At 45.8% G+C, this 19,914-nt stretch overlaps 1 protein-coding gene across 3 annotated transcripts in view; it reads left to right on the forward strand.

Moving 5' to 3' along the window:
• Positions 1 to 19,914, forward strand: part of fstl4 (follistatin-like 4) — a 113,782-nt gene that overhangs the window by 62,309 nt on the left and 31,559 nt on the right. For all 3 annotated transcript variants that reach the window (XM_055514554.1, XM_029172794.3, XM_029172795.2), the window contains 2 exons: positions 13,392 to 13,582; positions 15,253 to 15,373. In XM_055514554.1, coding sequence (XP_055370529.1) covers positions 13,392 to 13,582; positions 15,253 to 15,373 — 312 coding nt within the window. The remainder of the gene's footprint in view (positions 1 to 13,391; positions 13,583 to 15,252; positions 15,374 to 19,914) is intronic.

Consider the following 19,914-nt stretch of genomic DNA (forward strand, 5'->3'; position numbering starts at 1 on the left):
CAGATCCTGTCTCTGAGGTCACTGGTCAACAGTATGAACGTGTGTATTAGAACAGGTTAAGTTTGAATATAAGGAATAGCGAGTTTGTGTCTGTGTCCACATCAGTGTGTGTGTGTGTTTGTGTGTTTGTTGGGTATTATTAATTCAGAGCAACAAGCAGCAACTGTGGGAGGATTAAATCTGGGGTCAGCAGGGAGGCATTTGTTTTAACTGCTCGTCTCTCTCTGGGCATGACATCAGAGGAGACTTGTAGCGATGCATGCGTTTTGAAGGATACTGTTGTCTTAATATTCCTCCCAGTGTCTTTTCCGTGTCAGCGCTGAGCTTCCCGTGAACAAAGCACAGTGGTGCTGTTATAGAAAGCAGCTGGCTCCACATGATGAAAACGCAGGGATCCGGCTTTGATGTTCTAAGTCTTCTGTGCTGTGTGGATTCAGGTGTGTGTCTTCAGTGGGTATCAAACGCGTGTCTGTTTTGTTCTACTGCTGCTTTTGCCTGGTCACGCTATTGTTTTTGAATTGAAAGGACTGGCTTTTTAAAATGGATACGTCTTTTTAAAGCGGCGCATGCACTCGTCGTCTTGTTTCTACTTTCTGGCCTCACTTTCTGCAGTAGTGGTAGTTTTCACAGTACAGTCGATGTGACATTTGAAAGATTTTCATTCTAATTACTGTTTAAGGACAGACATCATGCAGTGACAGGGGATCGTAATACTATTGGTTTAATGCTACTTGCAGACTCATATTTCTTTTCAAGTGAAGCCACTTTGGCAAACGTTTTCTCCTATTCATCGAACGTTGGCTGAATTCAGGGAAGTGAGGCAGCTGTGGCCATTTACTTTCATTTTGTCCTTCACAAAGTACGTGTGCTTCTTCCTGACGATGGCACTCAAAGACGTTTAAGTGAACTCTAATGTGAGTGGGACCATTTCCAAAACCAGTAACAATGAATGAACCTGTCTGCACGTTGTGACAGCGATAAACAGGCCTGCTTCGAATGTGTTACTAGTTTATGGTCGGTGCTAATCTTCATGTCAGTTATAACATAAAGTTAAAACCTAAATTTCCTTTTAACTTGTGCTGTTTTTTGCATTCGAACCGACTTTTTCAAAGCTGCTTTTGCAATTGGTCGTTAAAGCTTTCAGTCACAGCTTGTTCCCGCCTCCTCTGGCTGCTGATTGGTCAGCTGATCCTGCTGCTTAGACTTATCGACTGAGCCTCCACCAGGAGTCAGTGGATTTTTCACTAGTTGCTTTTGGAGAAACAGCGGCTGAAGGAGCCTGAAGTGTCATTTAATCTAGCTACAAAATAAAACAGAACAAAGGAGGGTTTCAGCGTTTATCTTCAGCCTCCCCCATTAATTCATGATTGTTTTCTTGGCTCCTTGGACACTGATTGTGTGTTTAAAGAAAGCATTAACCTGTCAAACATTTTTTTTCAAACCATTTCATGTCGGCATCAGGACACTGTCATTATCACTGCCTTCTCATCTCAGAGGTACCAGTGTGTACGTTCCTCATGGGCCAAGACGGACATCACCTCCTTTAATAGCTGACAGTCTCAGGAATAGTGCATGGAAAATGAGCCTGAAAGCGCCATTACATGGCATTTAGAATGAATGTTTCCTTGGAAGACACCAGATCTGAGAACCTCAGCCAGATCAATCTGCATATATTCAAGGCAATTATATGGTAATTTAAGAGGGGAAGTCTTGCGTTCATGAATACAGCTCATCAATCACAATGCCACATTTAAAATTCAGATTCTTGTCGAAGAGCATGTGATGCAGACGCTCCAGTCGTAACAATGCGTGGTGTCCGGCATGCGTTCATGCAAAGAGTCTTGGAGTAAAAACTGGACTGTACGATTTGATTATTTGACGACGTGCTCATTCAGAAGATGACTCTTCCTCAGTCTAAACAAGTCTAGAAGACGTGGATTCAACTTTGTGTTTGGACAGCAGGGTCGTAGTAGCTGGAAAATAGACACACTGCATCTATTTTCCATTGTGTCTGGAGCATTTTGAATTGACCTGCTTGTTTAATCTTCTTTTTTAAGAAGATGCCTTTTTTGTTCCATAAAATTAAAAAGAAAATGAGCAAATCCAAGAATACACTTCTTCAAATTGCCAATTTTCTGTCAGTGCACAAAATTACCATCATGTCGTACTTCACCTGTTTAAGGGGAGGACAGAAACCGAAAAATCAATAAATGTGTGGAAACAAACACCTAATTGAGGAAAATTGAGCAGTGGTCAGTGGATTGTTTTCGTTCACTTGGAATTTAAAATGAGCCACCATTTTGAATCGTAGCTATTGAAAGGCCTCATTTTCTCAACCACTGGTGTTTGCTGCTCTGTATCACATGTTCAAGTTTCAAGTCAACTCCTTGACTAATGAGAAAACGATTAACCCCAGATAGATGTCGCTTTCTTCCAAACAAAGTGGGATTGAAGCTGTTTACCTGAGCTGTAAATTAGATCTCGGCCATGACAACTCGCAGCATTTAGAATGAATCACCAGGTGCCCAGACATCTGTGTGAGGCCCTCAAGGGTTAGCAAGGGGTGTGTGTGTGTGTGTGTGTGTGTGTGTGTGTGTGTGTGTGTGTGTGTGTGTGTGTGTGTGTGTGTGTGTGTGTGTGTGTGTGTGTGTGTGTGTGTGTGTGTGTGTGTGTGTGTGTGTGTGTGTGTGTGTGTGTGTGTGTGTGTGTGTGTGTGGTTCAGGTAAGCGGTTTGAATTATTTACGAGGGGCCACAGAGAGAATAGTTCTTCCGGCAGCTTTGGTACTAAAGCTCACAGAAGGAACTTTTTGGATGAATAGTGGAGGCAGGCAGGACTGGAGGGAAAGCAGCGTGAGGGGACCACACGGAGAAGCAGTGAGGAGGTATTTCTCATGCTGATTAAATCATGAAGTGGCTGCGGTGGCGGCAGCAGACGCAGGCTTCTGCCCAATCAGGATGGAGCAGTGCAGCAGTAGCAGGAGCTTCAGCAGGTGGGAGGGAGCGAATGGAAAATGAAAGATTCCTGCTACACAGAGCCTCTCATCTGTTTAAGTGGCCCTCCATCAAAAGCAAACAAAAGCCCATTCATTATGTATCTCATCTCACACAGTCAACAAAGTGTAAACACTTTCCATTTATTTAAAGTCAGCATTTTGTTGTTCTCGTACTTCATCCTCCGTTTAGAAGGAAACTTTTGGTTGTGTATTTTCATGAGCACTGAATAATTTATGCAACAGCTTTACGTGATACAGCTTTTTGAAGAGCAACTTAGTTTCGCAGAGATGAATCCCTGCGTCTTTCAGACTTTGTGGCCTTTTAAACATGGCTAATTTTTCATTTTAACCTTTATTTATCATTACGCGCCCCCTGGGGACTGTTCTTTAGTGGATTCAACTGAGACTGTACAAACAGCTGCAGTGGAACAGGTGGGTGGTTAAGCACCTCGTGCAAGGACACCTTGACAGCACTGTTTGAGGAAAGGGCTGATATTACTCATTATGTCCTGCAGCCGACCAGCTTTTACCGCTCTCTTCAGGGAATCTGCACTAAAAAACCCTTCCTGTCACAGTCTCGTATCTCATTCCATCTCCTGCTTTGGCTGCAGATTCGCACCAGCGGCCACGTTGTCGTCGTTGTCGTAGTCTTTACATTCCTGACACTTGTTTTAGGTCAGAGTTGAAAACAAGGTGTTTTTCCTGATGAAGCGCTTTAGCAGCATTAGAGAGTGGACGCGACCATCACACCAATAAATCACACTAGAAACACACATTAAGCAGACACTTGTTTACTTGTCAAAAACTTCAGTCCACTCACTGATAACAGGTCTGTCTTGTGTTTTACAGCTGAAATAACCACTATGTTTCTCACTTTCTGATTGAAGTAAAACATAGGAGCAGTTGTTCCATTGGTCTCGTGCTCACGTATTTATTCAAACCCTGACTGTGTTAGACACACTTTGAATTCGGGTTCCGACCACATTGCTCTACATCCTCGACGTCTTCGGCTCTTATTACATCCACTGCTTCAGAAGATTTGGGTTCTCAGCAGGAAGCTGAATTAATATGCAAGTAAAATACACATTTGGCTTCACATCTCATAAAACACGTTTCACAAGGCAGCGAACAACCAATTAGGTTTTGACTGGTGTCAGCTAGATTTTTAGTTAAGAGATCGACTGTCACTTCCCTCATCTACAGTAACAAGTCTTTTCCTCGAGTCTTAAAATATTAAGTTTCTCCAACTGTGAACTCAACTTATTTGATTTATCGAGCATAGTCAAATATTTCCAAGGCATTTTAAATCTAATGAAAGGAAGTGAAGTGTGATTAACTAAAGACTGGAAAACTTAATTTGCCCATTCATCATTTGAATGATGTGTTCATGTGAACACATAAATGAACAACACCTTGGCCGCAAGAATATAATAGAGTAAATACTTGAGCGTAGCTTAACAGGCTGCTCTTGTGTTATTATAATGATAATTCTGTGTGGAATACAGTGATAAATGAGATTATATTTGGGTCAGTACTTCAAGTCAAGTTTGTGTAGGTAATTAAAGCTGCTCAGAGCCTGAGAGCTTAGTCTTCAGACCTTTAACTTGTTTTAATTAGAAGTGGAACAAATTGCAGCATCATTCACCTGCTCTATTTTTATAAAACTCTAACCTTGTGTTTTTATGAATAAATGACAAACTCCCAGTCACACTCAGTCTGTTGATCGGTGGTGCCAATCATTGTTTACATGTAGTGTTTCATGTATTTGACTCTATTGGTGTCTTGTGACCTGCTATGAAGCCAGTAATCGCTTTAAGGAAAGTCATAGTGCTTCAGGTTTAGGCAGGGAGGTTATGTGTCATAATTAGACAGTACAAGCAAAATAAACACTAAATGAACTGTACTCGATCACGTCTACGTCACAATTTTATCCTTTCCCTGTGAGTTTGTTATTCTGGTCCAAAGGAACCAGTTCTTGTGAAGGATCCAGTAATTCTGCCACCATTAATGCATCTCGGATGCCTGCATACATTATAAAGCACTACAGTAAATGTTCTGCCTCTTAAATGTGCTGGAACCAATCTGAATGACAGATTCGGGTCAGGTGTTTTACCCTCTCAGCGCGAGGACGGATCCTCATTTAAACTTTGTTATGGCTCGTTTTGCTTACGAGTCGTTTGTCAGCTCTGTCCTGTTCTCACGCGGGCCAACGTCAATGCCTGAAGGAGAAACTGCACTGTAGCATTACATGTAGTAGTAAAATCCATTTGGACTCAGATGAACTGATCAGAGTCCGCTCAGACAAACGGGACTGGTTAGTGAAGACAACGGCTCTAATGCCCATCAGTTGTAAAGTCCTGTACTTGTGTTTTTCCACCATCATAGACTGGACTGTTACTGACTGGATATGAGTGCATTTGTCCCTTCACGGTTCTGGGTTTGTTCCCATGTGCTGAGCTAACGCACCATGCGTTATCATGGACAGGGCTTTGGTAATTAAAGAAAGTACAGTAATGAGCTGTGTTTCCTTAATGCTCTGGTATTAGTCACTGCCACGAGCAGCAGTGCTCCAGAGTTACAACATCACTGTACATGCGACCGACTGGCCTGAATCTGATCCACTGTTTCCCCATATTTTAGTGTGTTGTGCCAGTTAATGCTCACATTCTCCCTCCAAACGTAAGTAAAAAGGCTGAAACTGATAAAATGTCAGAAAATACATCTGCACATCTGAACTCAGTGACGGCTCATCCTGGACGTGGGTGTGATGGGGACTCGGCCATGAGTAGCGGGAGTGGACCCGGATCCTGAGGGATCAGAAAGACGATAGCTGTGTAAATGGCTGCAGATCTCAGTCTTTGAAACATGTCGTTCTAGTTGACAAGCTGCTCCCACTGTGATGAAAGCGTTTCATCCCTCGTCCCGTTAAACATCAGGAACTCATAAAGAGCACTGCTACTAAAGGCTGGGGTGCAGGGGAAGAGAAAAATCACAACCAGACTAAAAGTCACCGCTTCTATTTTGGAAGCAATCCTCTAAAGGGACAGAGTTGAAATGTTTTCAACTGCCCAGCGCCAATGATAAATCTACCTGTTCTACGTCTGCACTGTGGTCATTCTATAAATAACCTGCAGCCTGAAGTGTCTGAGTAACGCGCAGCCCATGCAGGTTATGTTATTAATAATGGTAAAGCGTAAGTGCTCAGCAAACTATCGCTGAGATGATGGAGCAGATGTGCAGTATGTGACCCAGATAGTTTAAGGCAAGGAAGGGAGCAACATGCTAACGCGACGACTACATCAAGCGACGCCAGGCAGGTAATTCACAAACGCATGTTCTTTGGGTTTTGTTAATTTCCCCCTTCATTAGTTCTGTTTCTGGTTAATGGTCTCTCTGCTACTGTTTCTGCACGGTGCCAGAGAAGGACTCTGGTTGTAAACCTCTAATGAGTCGATATCAGTCCACTGCTGCCAGTGTACCTTGGGGGAAACTATTGGGTGTGAAGTGCATTCAAATGCACTCTGGCTTCTTGTTTTGATGGATTAATCTCCTTTTTTGCCCTTTAAAAACGGGTCAAGAGATGCTTTATAGTCAAAACAAGTCAGCAAGTTTATTAATGTATTAAAGCTTAAATAAATATACAATCGAAAGTTAATAACATTATTACCATTAATAAATGATGTTATTGTATAAGTATATTTGAACAGTGATAATAATAAAAAATAAAATAAATAAAGGAAAAAGTGCAGGATGTTGCTTCACATTTAGCAGCATTCTCAAATCCCCAGACTGTAATGTCCACATATTGCAAACCGAGGCTGGATGGATGCACACAGAGCACATGATTGCAAAGATCAAGGTTCGTGTTCTGTTTTTGGTATAAATTGTTGATTAGAGGTGATTAGCAATGTAAAAGGCTCTCCGAAGTAAAATAAAATAGAATGAAGCACCTATTGTGAAGTAGCTTCATTTGGCTGCGTTGACACAGAAAAGCTGACCTGTAACACGGGCTCCTCGGCGGCGGCGGCGGCGCAATCAGCTGCCCCCACTGACCCGCTAATAAAGCTACAGAACCAACACACAGGAGAAAATATCTCCACAAGCAACAAGCAAACCACTGCTCTGTAATTACTGGGAAGGAAACGAATGACCACATTATCAACTGATTGCATTGTCTGTCATTAGCTCAGGGGGAGACGTACTCATTATAATTGAGGGCTGTCATCAAAGTTGAAATTAGCCCCTTATGTTTGCTTCATCTGATGGTAATGAAAACAACATTGTTGTTGCATGATTGTAGAGACTGAATATTACCAAGCAATTCATCTCGCCCCCTGGGAAAGCAGCCCAGAATAAATGAATTTCTTTACATGCAGTGGTTTTACACTTGGAGTGGTTTCTAATACACTGAATCATTTCATTAGCAGCGAGGCGACGTCCTCCACGTCTCAGTCTGGCAGTTTACACGTACGGTGACATCACGTTGCAGTGTCATCGTTGCTCCTTTGCTGTGAAGAACGTCCTGTCGGGAGAGAATCCCACGGACGGTACCTCAGCCTTTGTCGCAGAAGCAAAGCTGTGACCCGCGGAGCGAAGAAAGATGGCGTCCTCTCAGGACGTGTGCTCGCAGACGGAATCTAGATGAAAGCTAAAACTCACGGATGAAAGGGTCGATCCTTGTTCTGTGTCTGAGGGGAAACAATAAAAGCCGTGTGCTCGGCCCACGTCCCGTCCTCCTCCTCCTTGTTTTTACTGTTGATGCACTGATCATATGTACAAAGCTGGTGTCTGTCATTATGTAAGACTCTGATTCTCGCCTCACTGCAGCCTGCTGCATCAGAACACGTCTCCGTGTCACTGAGGTGGTGGCGTCGCAGCGCGTTGCTGTTTCAGAGCCACCGTGACCTCAGCTTTCAGTGCCTTTAATATTACTGCAGCTGTGCCATAAACACTGGGTTTGGTTCCTGACGGCGACCCTTCAGAATCTTACTTCAAGTTCATGCTGACGCGTTCCTGACAACGTCGTTGTGGAATTAAGTGCGGGTCTGGTTGAGTGTGACTCTTTTCCTGTTAGTCCACGCGCAGCCGCTGCCTCCGTCCTGGCGTCAGGCAGGATCATCAGGCAGCAGCTCGCAGGCTTCGGGCCGATGAAAGGCCCAGAGATTAACTGGGACTTATGGAGGAGAGAGGAGGGCGGATGCTAAAAATGCGATCAACGCCCGAGCCTGTTCCTGGTTTCAATCTGTTAGAAGGAGTTGGGGCTGGTAATTATTCCTTCTGAAGCTGAAGATACCAGTGGAACAGCACTGTCTGAGCCACCGAGGACTTGATTATTTGTTGTTGATGCTGTTTTTGATTTTGTGCTGAACAAACTCTTGTTCTTTTTGCTTCATTGGCCGCGCAGGTCATCACATAGTTCATGACTCTGAAAGCCACTCGAGTCTCCATTAGGCAGAAGGTCTGCAGCTATTACAGCTAAAACTACATGCAGGTACAAGGCAATTTGTTGTTTGACTGGGCTGCAATTTGTGGCGAACCGCAGTCTGTTACTGAACATGAAAATGTAGCGCAGAGAATAATGAACTGCAGCGTGTGGTTATGGTAAAGTATAGTATGTCTGCAGGAAATGACTTTCAGGATGTCTGGGGACAATCAAGCTAATGCAGGCTTTTAAATCTATTCTCATTACTTTTTAAAAGCCGGTGGAGAAGTTTAATTTCTGGAACTGTGCCTCCAACAGACCTGGTGGGTTTGTTTATTAAATAGTAGAAATAGATTAAAAAGTTTAAATGATGGTTTCCTGTATGAGCCTCGTTGCAGCTCAGGTCTTTTTCTACCTTTTTCTTTATTGCTTGGTTCATAATGTTGTCGTCAGGAAGGCGGCGCGTGAGTCGCACCTTTCTTTTTACCCTATTTAGACAACTGATTCTGACAACTGACAACTCCTGCATTATGTGCTGCACCTCCACTCCCCACGGAGGTGCACGTCCCAGTCCAAATAGATGGCACCGCATTATCAAATGTGCTGCTGAAAGTTCTTAATGATTCAGCTTTTGGCCGCCTGCTGCCTTAAAACCAGCTTCTTCAGCTCTTTCTGTCTCTGCTGGTATTTCTGTTAGATTCTTCTGTCACAGTAAACAAAGCAGCACCCAACAGGCTTCCTTAATTATTAGGTCTGTGCCACAAAAGGGGCGGAGATCTGCCATTTGGCTTCGGATACATCTGTTAACATCGTTCCACATTCTATTGTTGATTTCACAAGCACCGAGAGTGGAAATGATCACGGAGGCTTTGCATGGTTTTACTCGGCATAGTAAAATAAAAGCCATGGCAGCAGTGTCAACAATAAAGACGATGAAGTGAAGTGTTCACTGCAGCGTGATTTACTGGATGCAGCCGAGCATGAGTCCCTGGAGCTCATTCAGCAGCTAAACTCTGCATGTCGCTGTAAGTTGTGCCTTTGCTTCGACTGACGGCGTTCTTGGGGAGGGAGCAGCAGCGATGAGGTGGATGCAGCAGCGAAGAGCAGTGAAGAGCCGGATGGAGCAGCAAAGAGCCGGATGCAGCAGCGAAGAGCAGTGAAGAGCCGGATGCAGCAGCGATGAGCAGTGAAGAGCCGGATGAAGCAGCGAAGAGCCGGATGCAGCAGCGATGAGCCGGATGCAGCAGCGAAGAGCCGGATGCAGCAGCGAAGAGCCGGATGCAGCAGCGATGAGCAGTGAAGAGCCGGATGGAGCAGCGAAGAGCAGTGAAGAGCCGGATGCAGCAGCGAAGAGCCGGATGCAGCAGTGAAGAGCCGGATGGAGCAGCGAAGAGCCGGATGCAGCAGCGAAGGGCCGGATGCAGCAGCGAAGGGCCGGATGCAGCAGCGAAGAGCCGGATGCAGCAGCAAAGAGCCGGATGCAGCAGCGAAGGGCCGGATGCAGCAGTGAAGAGCCGGATGGAGCAGTGAAGAGCCGGATGGAGCAGCGAAGAGCCGGATGCAGCAGCGAAGGGCCGGATGCAGCAGTGAAGAGCCGGATGGAGCAGCGAAGAGCCGGATGCAGCAGCAAAGAGCAGTGAAGAGCCGGATGCAGCAGCGAAGAGCAGTGAAGAGCCGGATGCAGCTCCGTGGAGCTGCTACTAGGCCGATGTGTTCAGACAGAGGGGCAGACGCGCAGCGGCTCAAAGCTACTGCACTTTCTCCTCCACTGCTCAGCCAATGACTTTGGTGCTGCAGCGGGTTTCTCATTCCGCCGGTGCCAAGCTCCTCACTGTGATGAGGCTTCTGAGCACACACTGATCCAAGCTGCTGAATGTGAGGCTCGCCGGCAGACAGGAAACTTCCATTTGTCGGTCGTACGTTAGCTGAGAAGTACGGGAGTCACTTCAGGCTGTGAGTCATCACTTTTGAATTCGCTACGTGGGATTATTGCTCACGCTATCAATAACAGGTTCCCGTGAACTGTCCTGTGTAGGAAGGGAACTCGCGAATGGAGAACGGTCTCATCCCATGACTGGCGATGATGCTGCATTCGTTGACCTTCTCCGCTGACGCGTGGCGTCCGCTCCCACGGCGCTGATCATGCAGGCTGTTGCCTGTGTTGCTTTAAAATGGATGGACTTATTGTTTAATGTATGACACTAACTCACACTCATGAGGATTTACGCTAACTATTTGTTTTAGACTGCAAAAATATTCTTTTCTTTCAAGGTTAAATTACTGAAAATTGATTGCGGTGAATATTAACCTGTAGAAAGGCATTGGTTTGAGTTTTAATCACTTCCTGCTGGATTGACTTAAATACTGACATTAAAGCGACTTTAAACAGCTGCCAACAGAGATTACGCGACGTGAAGCTCTCCTGTGCCTCGTGTGGCTCTTCCTGCATCGGCTGAGCTCGCTCACACCTTGCTGCCCTCAGGAGCAAAGAGCATCCATCATGTTCCTAATTACCTGGAAGGGAGGTCCATCATCATCATCACACATTAGCCACACAGACGGCGTTAAAGCAGTAAATAATCCCATCATTTTAGGCTGATAAAGTCGGGCAGACATAAATTCAACACAGCGCACTTTTACATCCTGGAGGGCATTGTAGGGAGGTTTCATCATCTGAAAGATTGATGTCTTGGATTCCCCGTCCTGGCCTCAGAAATCATCCATAAGCACAAATGACATTTCTAGGTTTTTTCCCCATCCACACAGATGTGAGGCTGCTTTGTACAGTTGGAATTTCTTCTCTAAAGCTCTGAACAAATTGTTCTAGGAGCAACATTTGGCAGCTGACGAGACTCACATTTAGGTTTGATGTCTCACTGGCTGTGGTGCATCTGTCAGGTCAGACCTGGGCGATCTGAAGGAAACACAAACATTCACAGTAGATTTGATGAGGCAGTAATTAGGTAAATACTGAGGTCCATTCAAATCTTTTTCTACTATGTTTCTATGTTGCTTTTATGACAAATGCTCTTTGATCTGCTTTCTCCCTGGCTCGTTTGTCCTGTGTGACATTTTTAATGCAGGTTTGGTGGATGCTCTGAGCAGCGCAGTGGAGCTCCGTCTCTGCGACATTAAGCGTCCGTGTAGCGTGCGGCTCCGGATCACTCACTTAAGCAGCTAACATTTCAAACAGGCAATAAAGACAGTCCCGGTCCCTCTAGAACAATAAAAGAGTGTAAGAGTCAAGGGTGGATGCACTCTAATGCAGACAGATATTTCTCTGCCACTGCTGCAGCTGCTGCGCTCAGCAGAACGGGGAGTGAATCAAAGGACACTCCAGCACAGGAAGTGGCTGTATCTGTGACCACGCAGCTGAAAGTTAAGGTGTAATTAGTCTTAGTAGTTTATGACATTAATCCAGCTTCGCCGATGCAGCAGGAGCGACTGCGTCTCCGTCCCTCTACAGCAGCAGGATCATTTGAAATAACTTGAGGTAACGTGGTCTCTGCGTATAGACACTTGTGGGCGCGGAGTTAAGCCTGAACAAAGGGAAGATTGTCTCGCCGTGTGACAAGATGTAAATCAGCGTGGGCTGTTAATTTATTTCTGTCCTTCCTCGGCCGGGACAGGGACGACCGTTAGGTGATGATCCCTCATGTCTGATCCTTCGCCCGCGCTGGAATAACATTGAACAGGGATTTAGCCAAGACCTTGACTCGGCTGTAAAGAGGAGCGCACGTTGTCTTTGTGTGTGACTCCTGGTGCAGAAGGAAACGGGTTGTGTTTGTGTGTGGAGACACTTGAATTGATGACTTCCTTTAATTACGGGCTGTTTTCCACTTGCGTGATCAACAGATCATAGAACTAGAACCCAGACAGGGCAACAGGCTCCAGACTCCATGGAGATGAAAGCTGATTTATCACAGGTCACACCTGACCTTTCCTCACGGTGACACATTTTACACAGTGGAGAACACGTCTGCGCGTTTGCACATGGAAGCGTCTTCATCAGGAGATATTTCCTCTCGGCTGCAGCAGAGTTGAGCCCTTGGAGATTTCACTGCAGTGACAGTTTTGCTAACAGCTGTAGATTTGCTTGGCAGCACTCCCCACTGCTATGTGTTTATAACCAACAGCAGATGCCGGGCCTGAACTTCTGGAGTTTTTATTTCAGGTTCATCACTTCCCGCTCATTTTGTGTTCGTTAGCTTTGATAGCGGTGCCGTTGTCATAGGAGATTAGGCGATGAGATCCGTTCTCATGTACTCTCAGAGGGGGGTCTCCTGCTCCAGCGATCGGGCAGGGACATCGCCTCATGATTTATTCATAGGAGGCTTTTTTTCATACTTTGCTCTCCCATCATCGCACCGGCCCTCGCATCAGCCTCTCTCATGCTGTCATCAGGTTCGGGTGACGCAAATCCAAGGAATGATGCAGGAGAAGAGGAAACAAAAGCCTTGTCTTCCTCCTTTCCTGCTCTAGTACCAAGTTTCTCACGCAATGTGACAAAGTTGTTTTGCATAAGCATCGATTTCAAGTGTGAAGAATAAATGTTAAGTGCTTCCCATGATTAATCTGCGGGCTTTCATTTCCTCTCCTCATCAGGCAAAGGCTCGTGCACAATCCGACGACGTGAGCTCTAATCCCACAGCAAAGGACGACAAGAAGCTTAAGAGAAGCTTTTGAGGGACTAAATGAGGATGTTTACCTTTTTCCTTTCATGTGGATTCAAGGATTACTTGTAGCTAATTAGACCCCCTGCACCGAAAAGCTGTCCGACAAATTATGCAAACAATAGCAAATTTGAAATGAGCAAACCCAACGCATGCAAACAGGAATACACACATCACCTGCTCCTCTCACCTTCAGTGCTTGTCTTTCCTGCAAGCAACACTCAGATCAGTTCCTAAGGTTTTGTCCTTTTTAATGCAGGTCAGTCTAATCCATATTCCTCTGCATCTGTGTCAACCTCCAGGCAACGCTTGCACCATGTCAGAGTACAACAAACTGAAGAGCACGCTGCTGGAGATGCAACCCAAGGTGCTGCAGCCTGGAGAGCGGAGCCAGCAGAGGGACATGGAGCAGAAGAGGGCCCAGGTGGACGCCATGTTCACGTACCTGGACGGGAACCAGGACGGCCGGCTGATCAGCGACGAGCTGGAGAAGGTGGGTTCCTCCCTCTGCCTCTGAACACACCATGATTAAACGATAAGAGCCGTTGAGTGACATGTGACATTTAATCATCTATGAAAAATGTTTACTGAGGTAATCTCCGCGGTTTGATAGAACACAGTGGGGAGGATGCAGAAAGAAATGCCGATGACATTTTGCAGGAGGGAATTCAATTATTGTGGGCATCATCTGGTATCAGGAGGTGGACATCAGGCATTTGCGTGTAATTAGACCCAAGCAAAGGCTGCGATATCCGTGGATTTTACCAGAACACAGGAAACCACAGTGGCTCCTGCTGCCTGCAGGAAAGTGCTGTTAAAAAGTGCTACACAGAGCGATTTGCTGTCTGACTGGGGCCTTAAGTGACAACACACTTTGTCCCAGTTTAACATTAAAAAGACTGAGTGAGTGATTTTTGGCCTAGTTCTTGTGGCAGAAATAAAAATAAAATCCCTTTCGAGTAGAGAGTGCATTAAAGATCCAATAAAATAAAAGAATAAAAGATCAATCGCTGAGGGCAATTACTAATGCTGCTATGTTGCCGGGAAACCTTTAGATAAGACAGACGTATCCTAAAGGAATTCACCAAGTCAGCGAAATAATGCATTTAAGGTTCAAAGCAGTTCACAGATGAATTCCGGTCATCCATCCGGACTGTTTCCAGTTTGGGATCTGTCTATTGTGACAGATGGTCTTGGAGGAAAAAGTGCTGTACTTTGGATTTGAAATATTCTTTTCAAAGGCCTGGGGACAGATCAGTCCGTGTCATTAAACACATGGCTGCACTCTGCTGTAGGCAGTAACCAGAAAAAAGTTTGTAACATCCCTTAATCTCCCATGTCACATGTGCGGCTCCGTACAGAATCAGCTGCAGGAGAGTGGGAAGAGCAGCAACTATATTTTTAGACCTGAAAATCGTAGCGGAGGACGTTAAACGCGGTGCTCTGCTTTTCATACATCTGCCTTGTTTATGTTAGGTTAAAAAATGATATTGACCTGCTGTTTGCCTGCGAGGCTCCACATTGATTCACCCGCTGTCTCTAAATTGTTATTTTCCTGAATTTAGCTGTGGAGGAACTGGAAACAAAAACGCCCAAGTGATTGAAAGGCGATTTGAAGGTCCGTCTTCAGCTTCGACTCAGTTGATGCTGATGTGCGGTCATGTGGTTTACTGACTCCACTAAGGTGGAAACGAAGCGGACTTTAAATGGGCACACGGCCATCACCAACGTCCAACCTGTACTCAGGTTTGTCTGAGGACGGAGTTAGGAGCACTTTGCAGAAAAGCATCGCCTTTACTAGAATATATTGCAGTTGGAGTGTTTCCAACGGAAGCTGAGTCGTCTTCTTTATCGACTTAAAACTTCTTAACATCTCCTATTCAAAGATGGCTCCCATGAGGAGGATGCACTGCTGGAGTGAAGGCGGGAGCTCATAACTGCCACACAGCGGCAGAGAAAGCGGCGCATCGTCTCTGGGGAGCGTCTTTAAATTACCTCACTTTGCACATGTGTAGGCAGTGAGAGCAGAGACTCCTATTGTGAAAGGCCATGCTTAAATTACAGTTCACATAATTACAGTACATGGAACCTCCCAAAAGCATCTGTCTGTAATGAACTCTGTCCTCTGTGTATGTGATCTAACACACTCTGTCGTTGTGTTAGATCTCCACTAAGGAGCAGCTGGACAGCAGTCTGCTGGAGTGCACCATGCAGGACCTGCTGCGCTACGACGACTACAACAACGACGGGCATCTCAGCTTACACGAGTTCTACACGGCTTTCCGTGAGTCTCCACCTGCTGCCTCCTCGCTCCTCTGATGAATATCCATATAGGCTTCGTTGTGGTTCCTTTGTGTTCTGCCCCACTCTTATCGTACAGTGATTAAAACTGTTTAAACCTGGTGATGGTCCATCCAGTCCGCTGCGTTGATAACGGCCCCTGAGCCCATGTGCTCGGGCTCGGGCCCATGATTACAGCGCCTGGCACAGACATAACAGCCTTTGGGGTTTAGGCTGAGTGACAGCTGAGCGCACACAGCTTCCACCTTATTAGGACCAATAATCACAGTTCCACCGCTTACGCTGCTGCAGCGCCAGCGTCGGACCGGCCGTGCTCCGTCCTTCTGCTGCCTGTTTTTAAACTTGATTTCTATATTTTTCCTCCTTTTATGTCTTAGTTCACACTGCAGCGAAAAAGTGCCATAAAATCCATTAACGTAGACGAATCCGGCAGTTAGCGGTGGCAGATGGGCATTTCTCAGACTCTACCTTCAGTCTGTGCGGGTCCATTAAGCCTCGCCACTAATTTGGCCTCTTAATGACTGGTTTTAGTGGGAACCATCCTATTATTATTCACTTAATGCCCCTCACCTTCCAAACGAGCGGCGAGCGCGTGTTTATCTACATACAGGCTTGGATGCGGGTTTCAGGCCTCGTTTGTCGATGCTCTTAATGTGTGACACATAGTTGAAAGAGCAGCGTGGGACCGATGAAAGGAACTATTGATCAGATGATGCACAAGGTTAACGGCTGGGCTGCAGGAAGGCGGCACCAAGAGGGAGGGATTCATTTTAAGTGGCGCATCTGGTGTTGTGGACAAAGTTGAATTGTGTAAATCGGCGTTTGTGTGCATGCGTGTTTGTGTGTGTGTGTGTGTGTGTGTGACAGCAGGTGAGTCTGTGCCTGGCTGTGTTTTCCTACGATACAGTTGATGCTCTTCCCAACGAGTGGTCTGGGAGGAAGAGCAGCCAGGAATCACAGGTGTGTTTAGCAGAGTGGAAACTAACAATATGGTCACAGGCTTGGAAAATAGCACATGAATAACAGACCTAAATGATGAAAGGTTGTAATTTGCCCCAAATTAAATTCTGTCAGCCTCGTTAAGATCTCAGTTGAACTCTTGAAACATTCTATTGAGAGCAATGAGAGCATCCTCCACCTCTTTTACCGTCTGTCACCTTTTACATTTGGCTTCAGTTCCTTCCAGGACACAGTAGCTCAAACAGTCGCTGAACATCTCTGACGACATTGTTTCAGCGTGAAATGAAATCCAGTTGCTGTGACTCAACATCAGTCTTCCCACTTTCTGTGCTGCAGCATAAGTGAATAATCAGCCTGTTCTTTGCCGTGCACAGATAATGACTTTAATTCAACCCTGTACGTTCTCTAATGGTGTAAATTTCACTGGGTCCTGTTTCCTTACGTTGGCAACATTGTGTGGGTGTGGAAGCTTTGTGCACATGGTCCTGAATTAGAGACACTGTAATTAAACTAACAAATGTGCAGGGATTTGCCTCACGGACGCTGACGCCAAACCCCCGGATGACTCACATTAACTGTTCTGGGGAAAAAAATACAGGGCATTAGCTGTTACGGTGACAGGTGAGCAGGCCGTGGTGGAAAATATTTGTAGCCTGCAGACATAATATATATGGTCACACAAGGTCAGAGCTCCTGTGTGGATAACATGTACAGTGTATAAATCCAGCCTGGAGTGACAAATTGGCTGCATGCACATTATGTGCAGTGAGTAACTCTGCAAATGTCCCATCTGCACTGGCTGCGTTAGACTTCACAATATTGACTTTTTCAGAATCTATAGTTCGGCACTGGTGTCATACTTGCACTGGGAAGCCGTGCTCCAGTAAATGAAAAAAAGCCACAGTCACGCAGAGCTGGAGCAGAGCTGGATCGTTTTATCGGCTGTAGAAACCAAAGAAGTGTGCGTCGTCGTCTCACTCAGAGGCTTAAATCACTGCAGCTTCTGTGCTGGATTTTCTCACACACCAGTGTTTTGTAAAGGGCCACAAGCTTTTATGTCCAGTTTGAGTCCTGACAGGTTGGAAATGACTGTGTTAAAAGGCCATAGCTGGGTTTAATGTTGGCTCATGTTACTTTTTATCTGAAATGTCTGAAAGGAATTAAAATTGTGTAGTGCCGATTCCCTCAGACCTCTTAAGGTTCTTTACCAATAATTGGGCCTGGAGGTGTAACGATGCAGCTTCATGCTTTATTAGACAAACACGAGTTTAATGACTTTGTACAACAAGAAAAATGGCAGGATTTCATTATTTACAAACACACAGCTGTACGTCTAATTAGAAGCAGGCCAGGTTTCACTTGTTTCCAATTCCATGCTGTTCTGAGTCTTTTTTTCCTGCAAGTATTTGTTCTCCATGAGGCTGAAATAGAATAATAAAAAAAGCCGGTGGAGCAGGAAGGAATGAGAATCTCCTCTTCTCTGGGGAGCACGGCTCAGCAGGAGAAATGAGAAAAAGTGGAAACAGAGGAAAGCAATGGGAAGCTTGTAATTGGTGGGAGGCAGGAGGAGAGCAGCGGGTCAGGCAGAGGTCTGAGCGAGGCTTGTGTGGCGAAGCAGAGGGACACGCTGAGACTCTTCATCCTGCTCAATGTCTGCTGCTGCCCATCATCTTAGCTTTAATTGAATCCTTTTTTCATCCCAGTCTTCTCTGCTAATTACACAGATTCTGATTCCGGTGATGTTCAACAGAATGCGGCTCATGCAGTGGGTTAAGATGTTCTTCTTGCTGGGCTTTGTCGACATTTTCCCCCCAAGTGTTTATTGAAGCTGTAATAGGATGCCGGTGCCTCGGCAGCCAGATAATATCTCAGTGTTGCTGCCCAAGGTTTGATCTTTCATGTTCCTCGCGTTCGCCCCTAATCTGCACCAAAGATCTTGCTGAGATCAGATATCGCTTCTACACGAGGAGCCTGTTGTTCTCCAGCAGCCAAGTGGGCGAGAGACCTCCTGCTGAGCGCCCAACAGCAACGTCACTTTGAACTGCAGGTCCTGGATCTGCCTTCCTCCACTCACCAGCCACCGCTCCTCCTCCTCTTGTTTTCTCCATAGTTTCTCCAGCATGTCGTCGTCTGTCGCCCACTGGGTTTTAATGATTATTCTCTGATTTCAGCCTCTTCACTCTTTGCTGGATGTCTTCATTACCGCTCGCTGCTAGTTGTTGGTGTTTTTATGGAACCTCTGCACGTTCCAAGTGTTGCTTCTGTTCCTAATTGCCCAGATTCGGTTGCAGCAGCTCGAATGGGACCATTGAGGCAGTGGTTGCGCTAACGTCCCATCTTCTGAGTCGCGTGTCCATGTTTTACATCACGTTAAACCAGTCTGCAGGAACGTGCACACGTGTGCTTGTCTCACACACTGGAAGTAGCAGGCGCTTTTCCACATAACACCATGCCTCCAGCAACCTGCTCTCAATACAATAGTGAGGATGGCTGGTAAGTCGCCATAGCAACCGCGGCTGTCTGTTTAATCCCCAGATCATTTATTTAGTGCAACACTTAGCTGATGCAGGTAATTCTCTGGAGGAGAGAAGAGAAACGCGAGGAGGAAGTCGGGCAGCTACAGGACGGCGATAATAAAGAGGTGCAGTTTAATGAGCAATCTAAGCCCCACGCACGCACGACAGTGTGGGACTGTGGAGTAAAAGGGAGCCAGAACATCATCCTTTTTAGGAACGGCCTTATTAATTTGTTTCCGGGAGTTAGCGGGGAGGAAAACGCAGCTATTTAATCTGTGCACCTCCGTTGGACTGGAACTAACCTGGAGATAAAGTGAGCATGAAAAAATATTTAGAGTTAAAAGACGAAACTGATAAACCAGTAAGAATATTGGAATCATTGCCATCATCGGACTGCGTCATGCTTGTTGCAGAACGCCTGCGGCTACAATTCACACACTGTGATGTCGTAACACATCCTTTGGCGTCGGAGGCTGAACCTAATGCTGCGCATGCATCCAGCCCTGTTTATGCTCCGCTACTGGACAGACGTACGGTTATGTTCATATTAAAGATTAGAACAGAGGAAGGTTTGGCCTCGGGTCATGTTGTAACGCTCCATCAGACATTAGGATTATTGCCCTTTTACCCATTAGGCAGCAGTAAATAGTAGGTGCTGCTGCAAACACATCAGCCAACTCAGTGAGGGGACAGCGTGACTGTGCTCCCCTTGTTTGTGCAGGAGCTGGAATTGATCAGTAAATTAACCTGAGATACAGCCAGAATGTGAGAGCTCTTTCCCAGCGGCCATTTACAAAGAAATCGAAGCTGCTGATTACACTGAAAATACCCAGTAACCCTTTAGTGGCACGCCTGCTGCTAAGGCATCCGTTCCCTTTGTCTTTGCTCCGTTGGTCTTTTACGTCATCGGCAGCTTTCTCCTTCGTGTCTGGGAATTATTTATGAAAAACTATGCACTAAGCTTTTCAAGCTAAGCTTCACCTACAGTAAATAACAAAATGAATGGCGCTCTGCCGTTGTGGCTTCTGCTCTTTCCACCAACTCCTAA

Source organism: Betta splendens, chromosome 14 (assembly GCF_900634795.4).
Source record: "Betta splendens chromosome 14, fBetSpl5.4, whole genome shotgun sequence".
NCBI classification, from domain to species: Eukaryota; Metazoa; Chordata; class Actinopteri; order Anabantiformes; family Osphronemidae; genus Betta; species Betta splendens.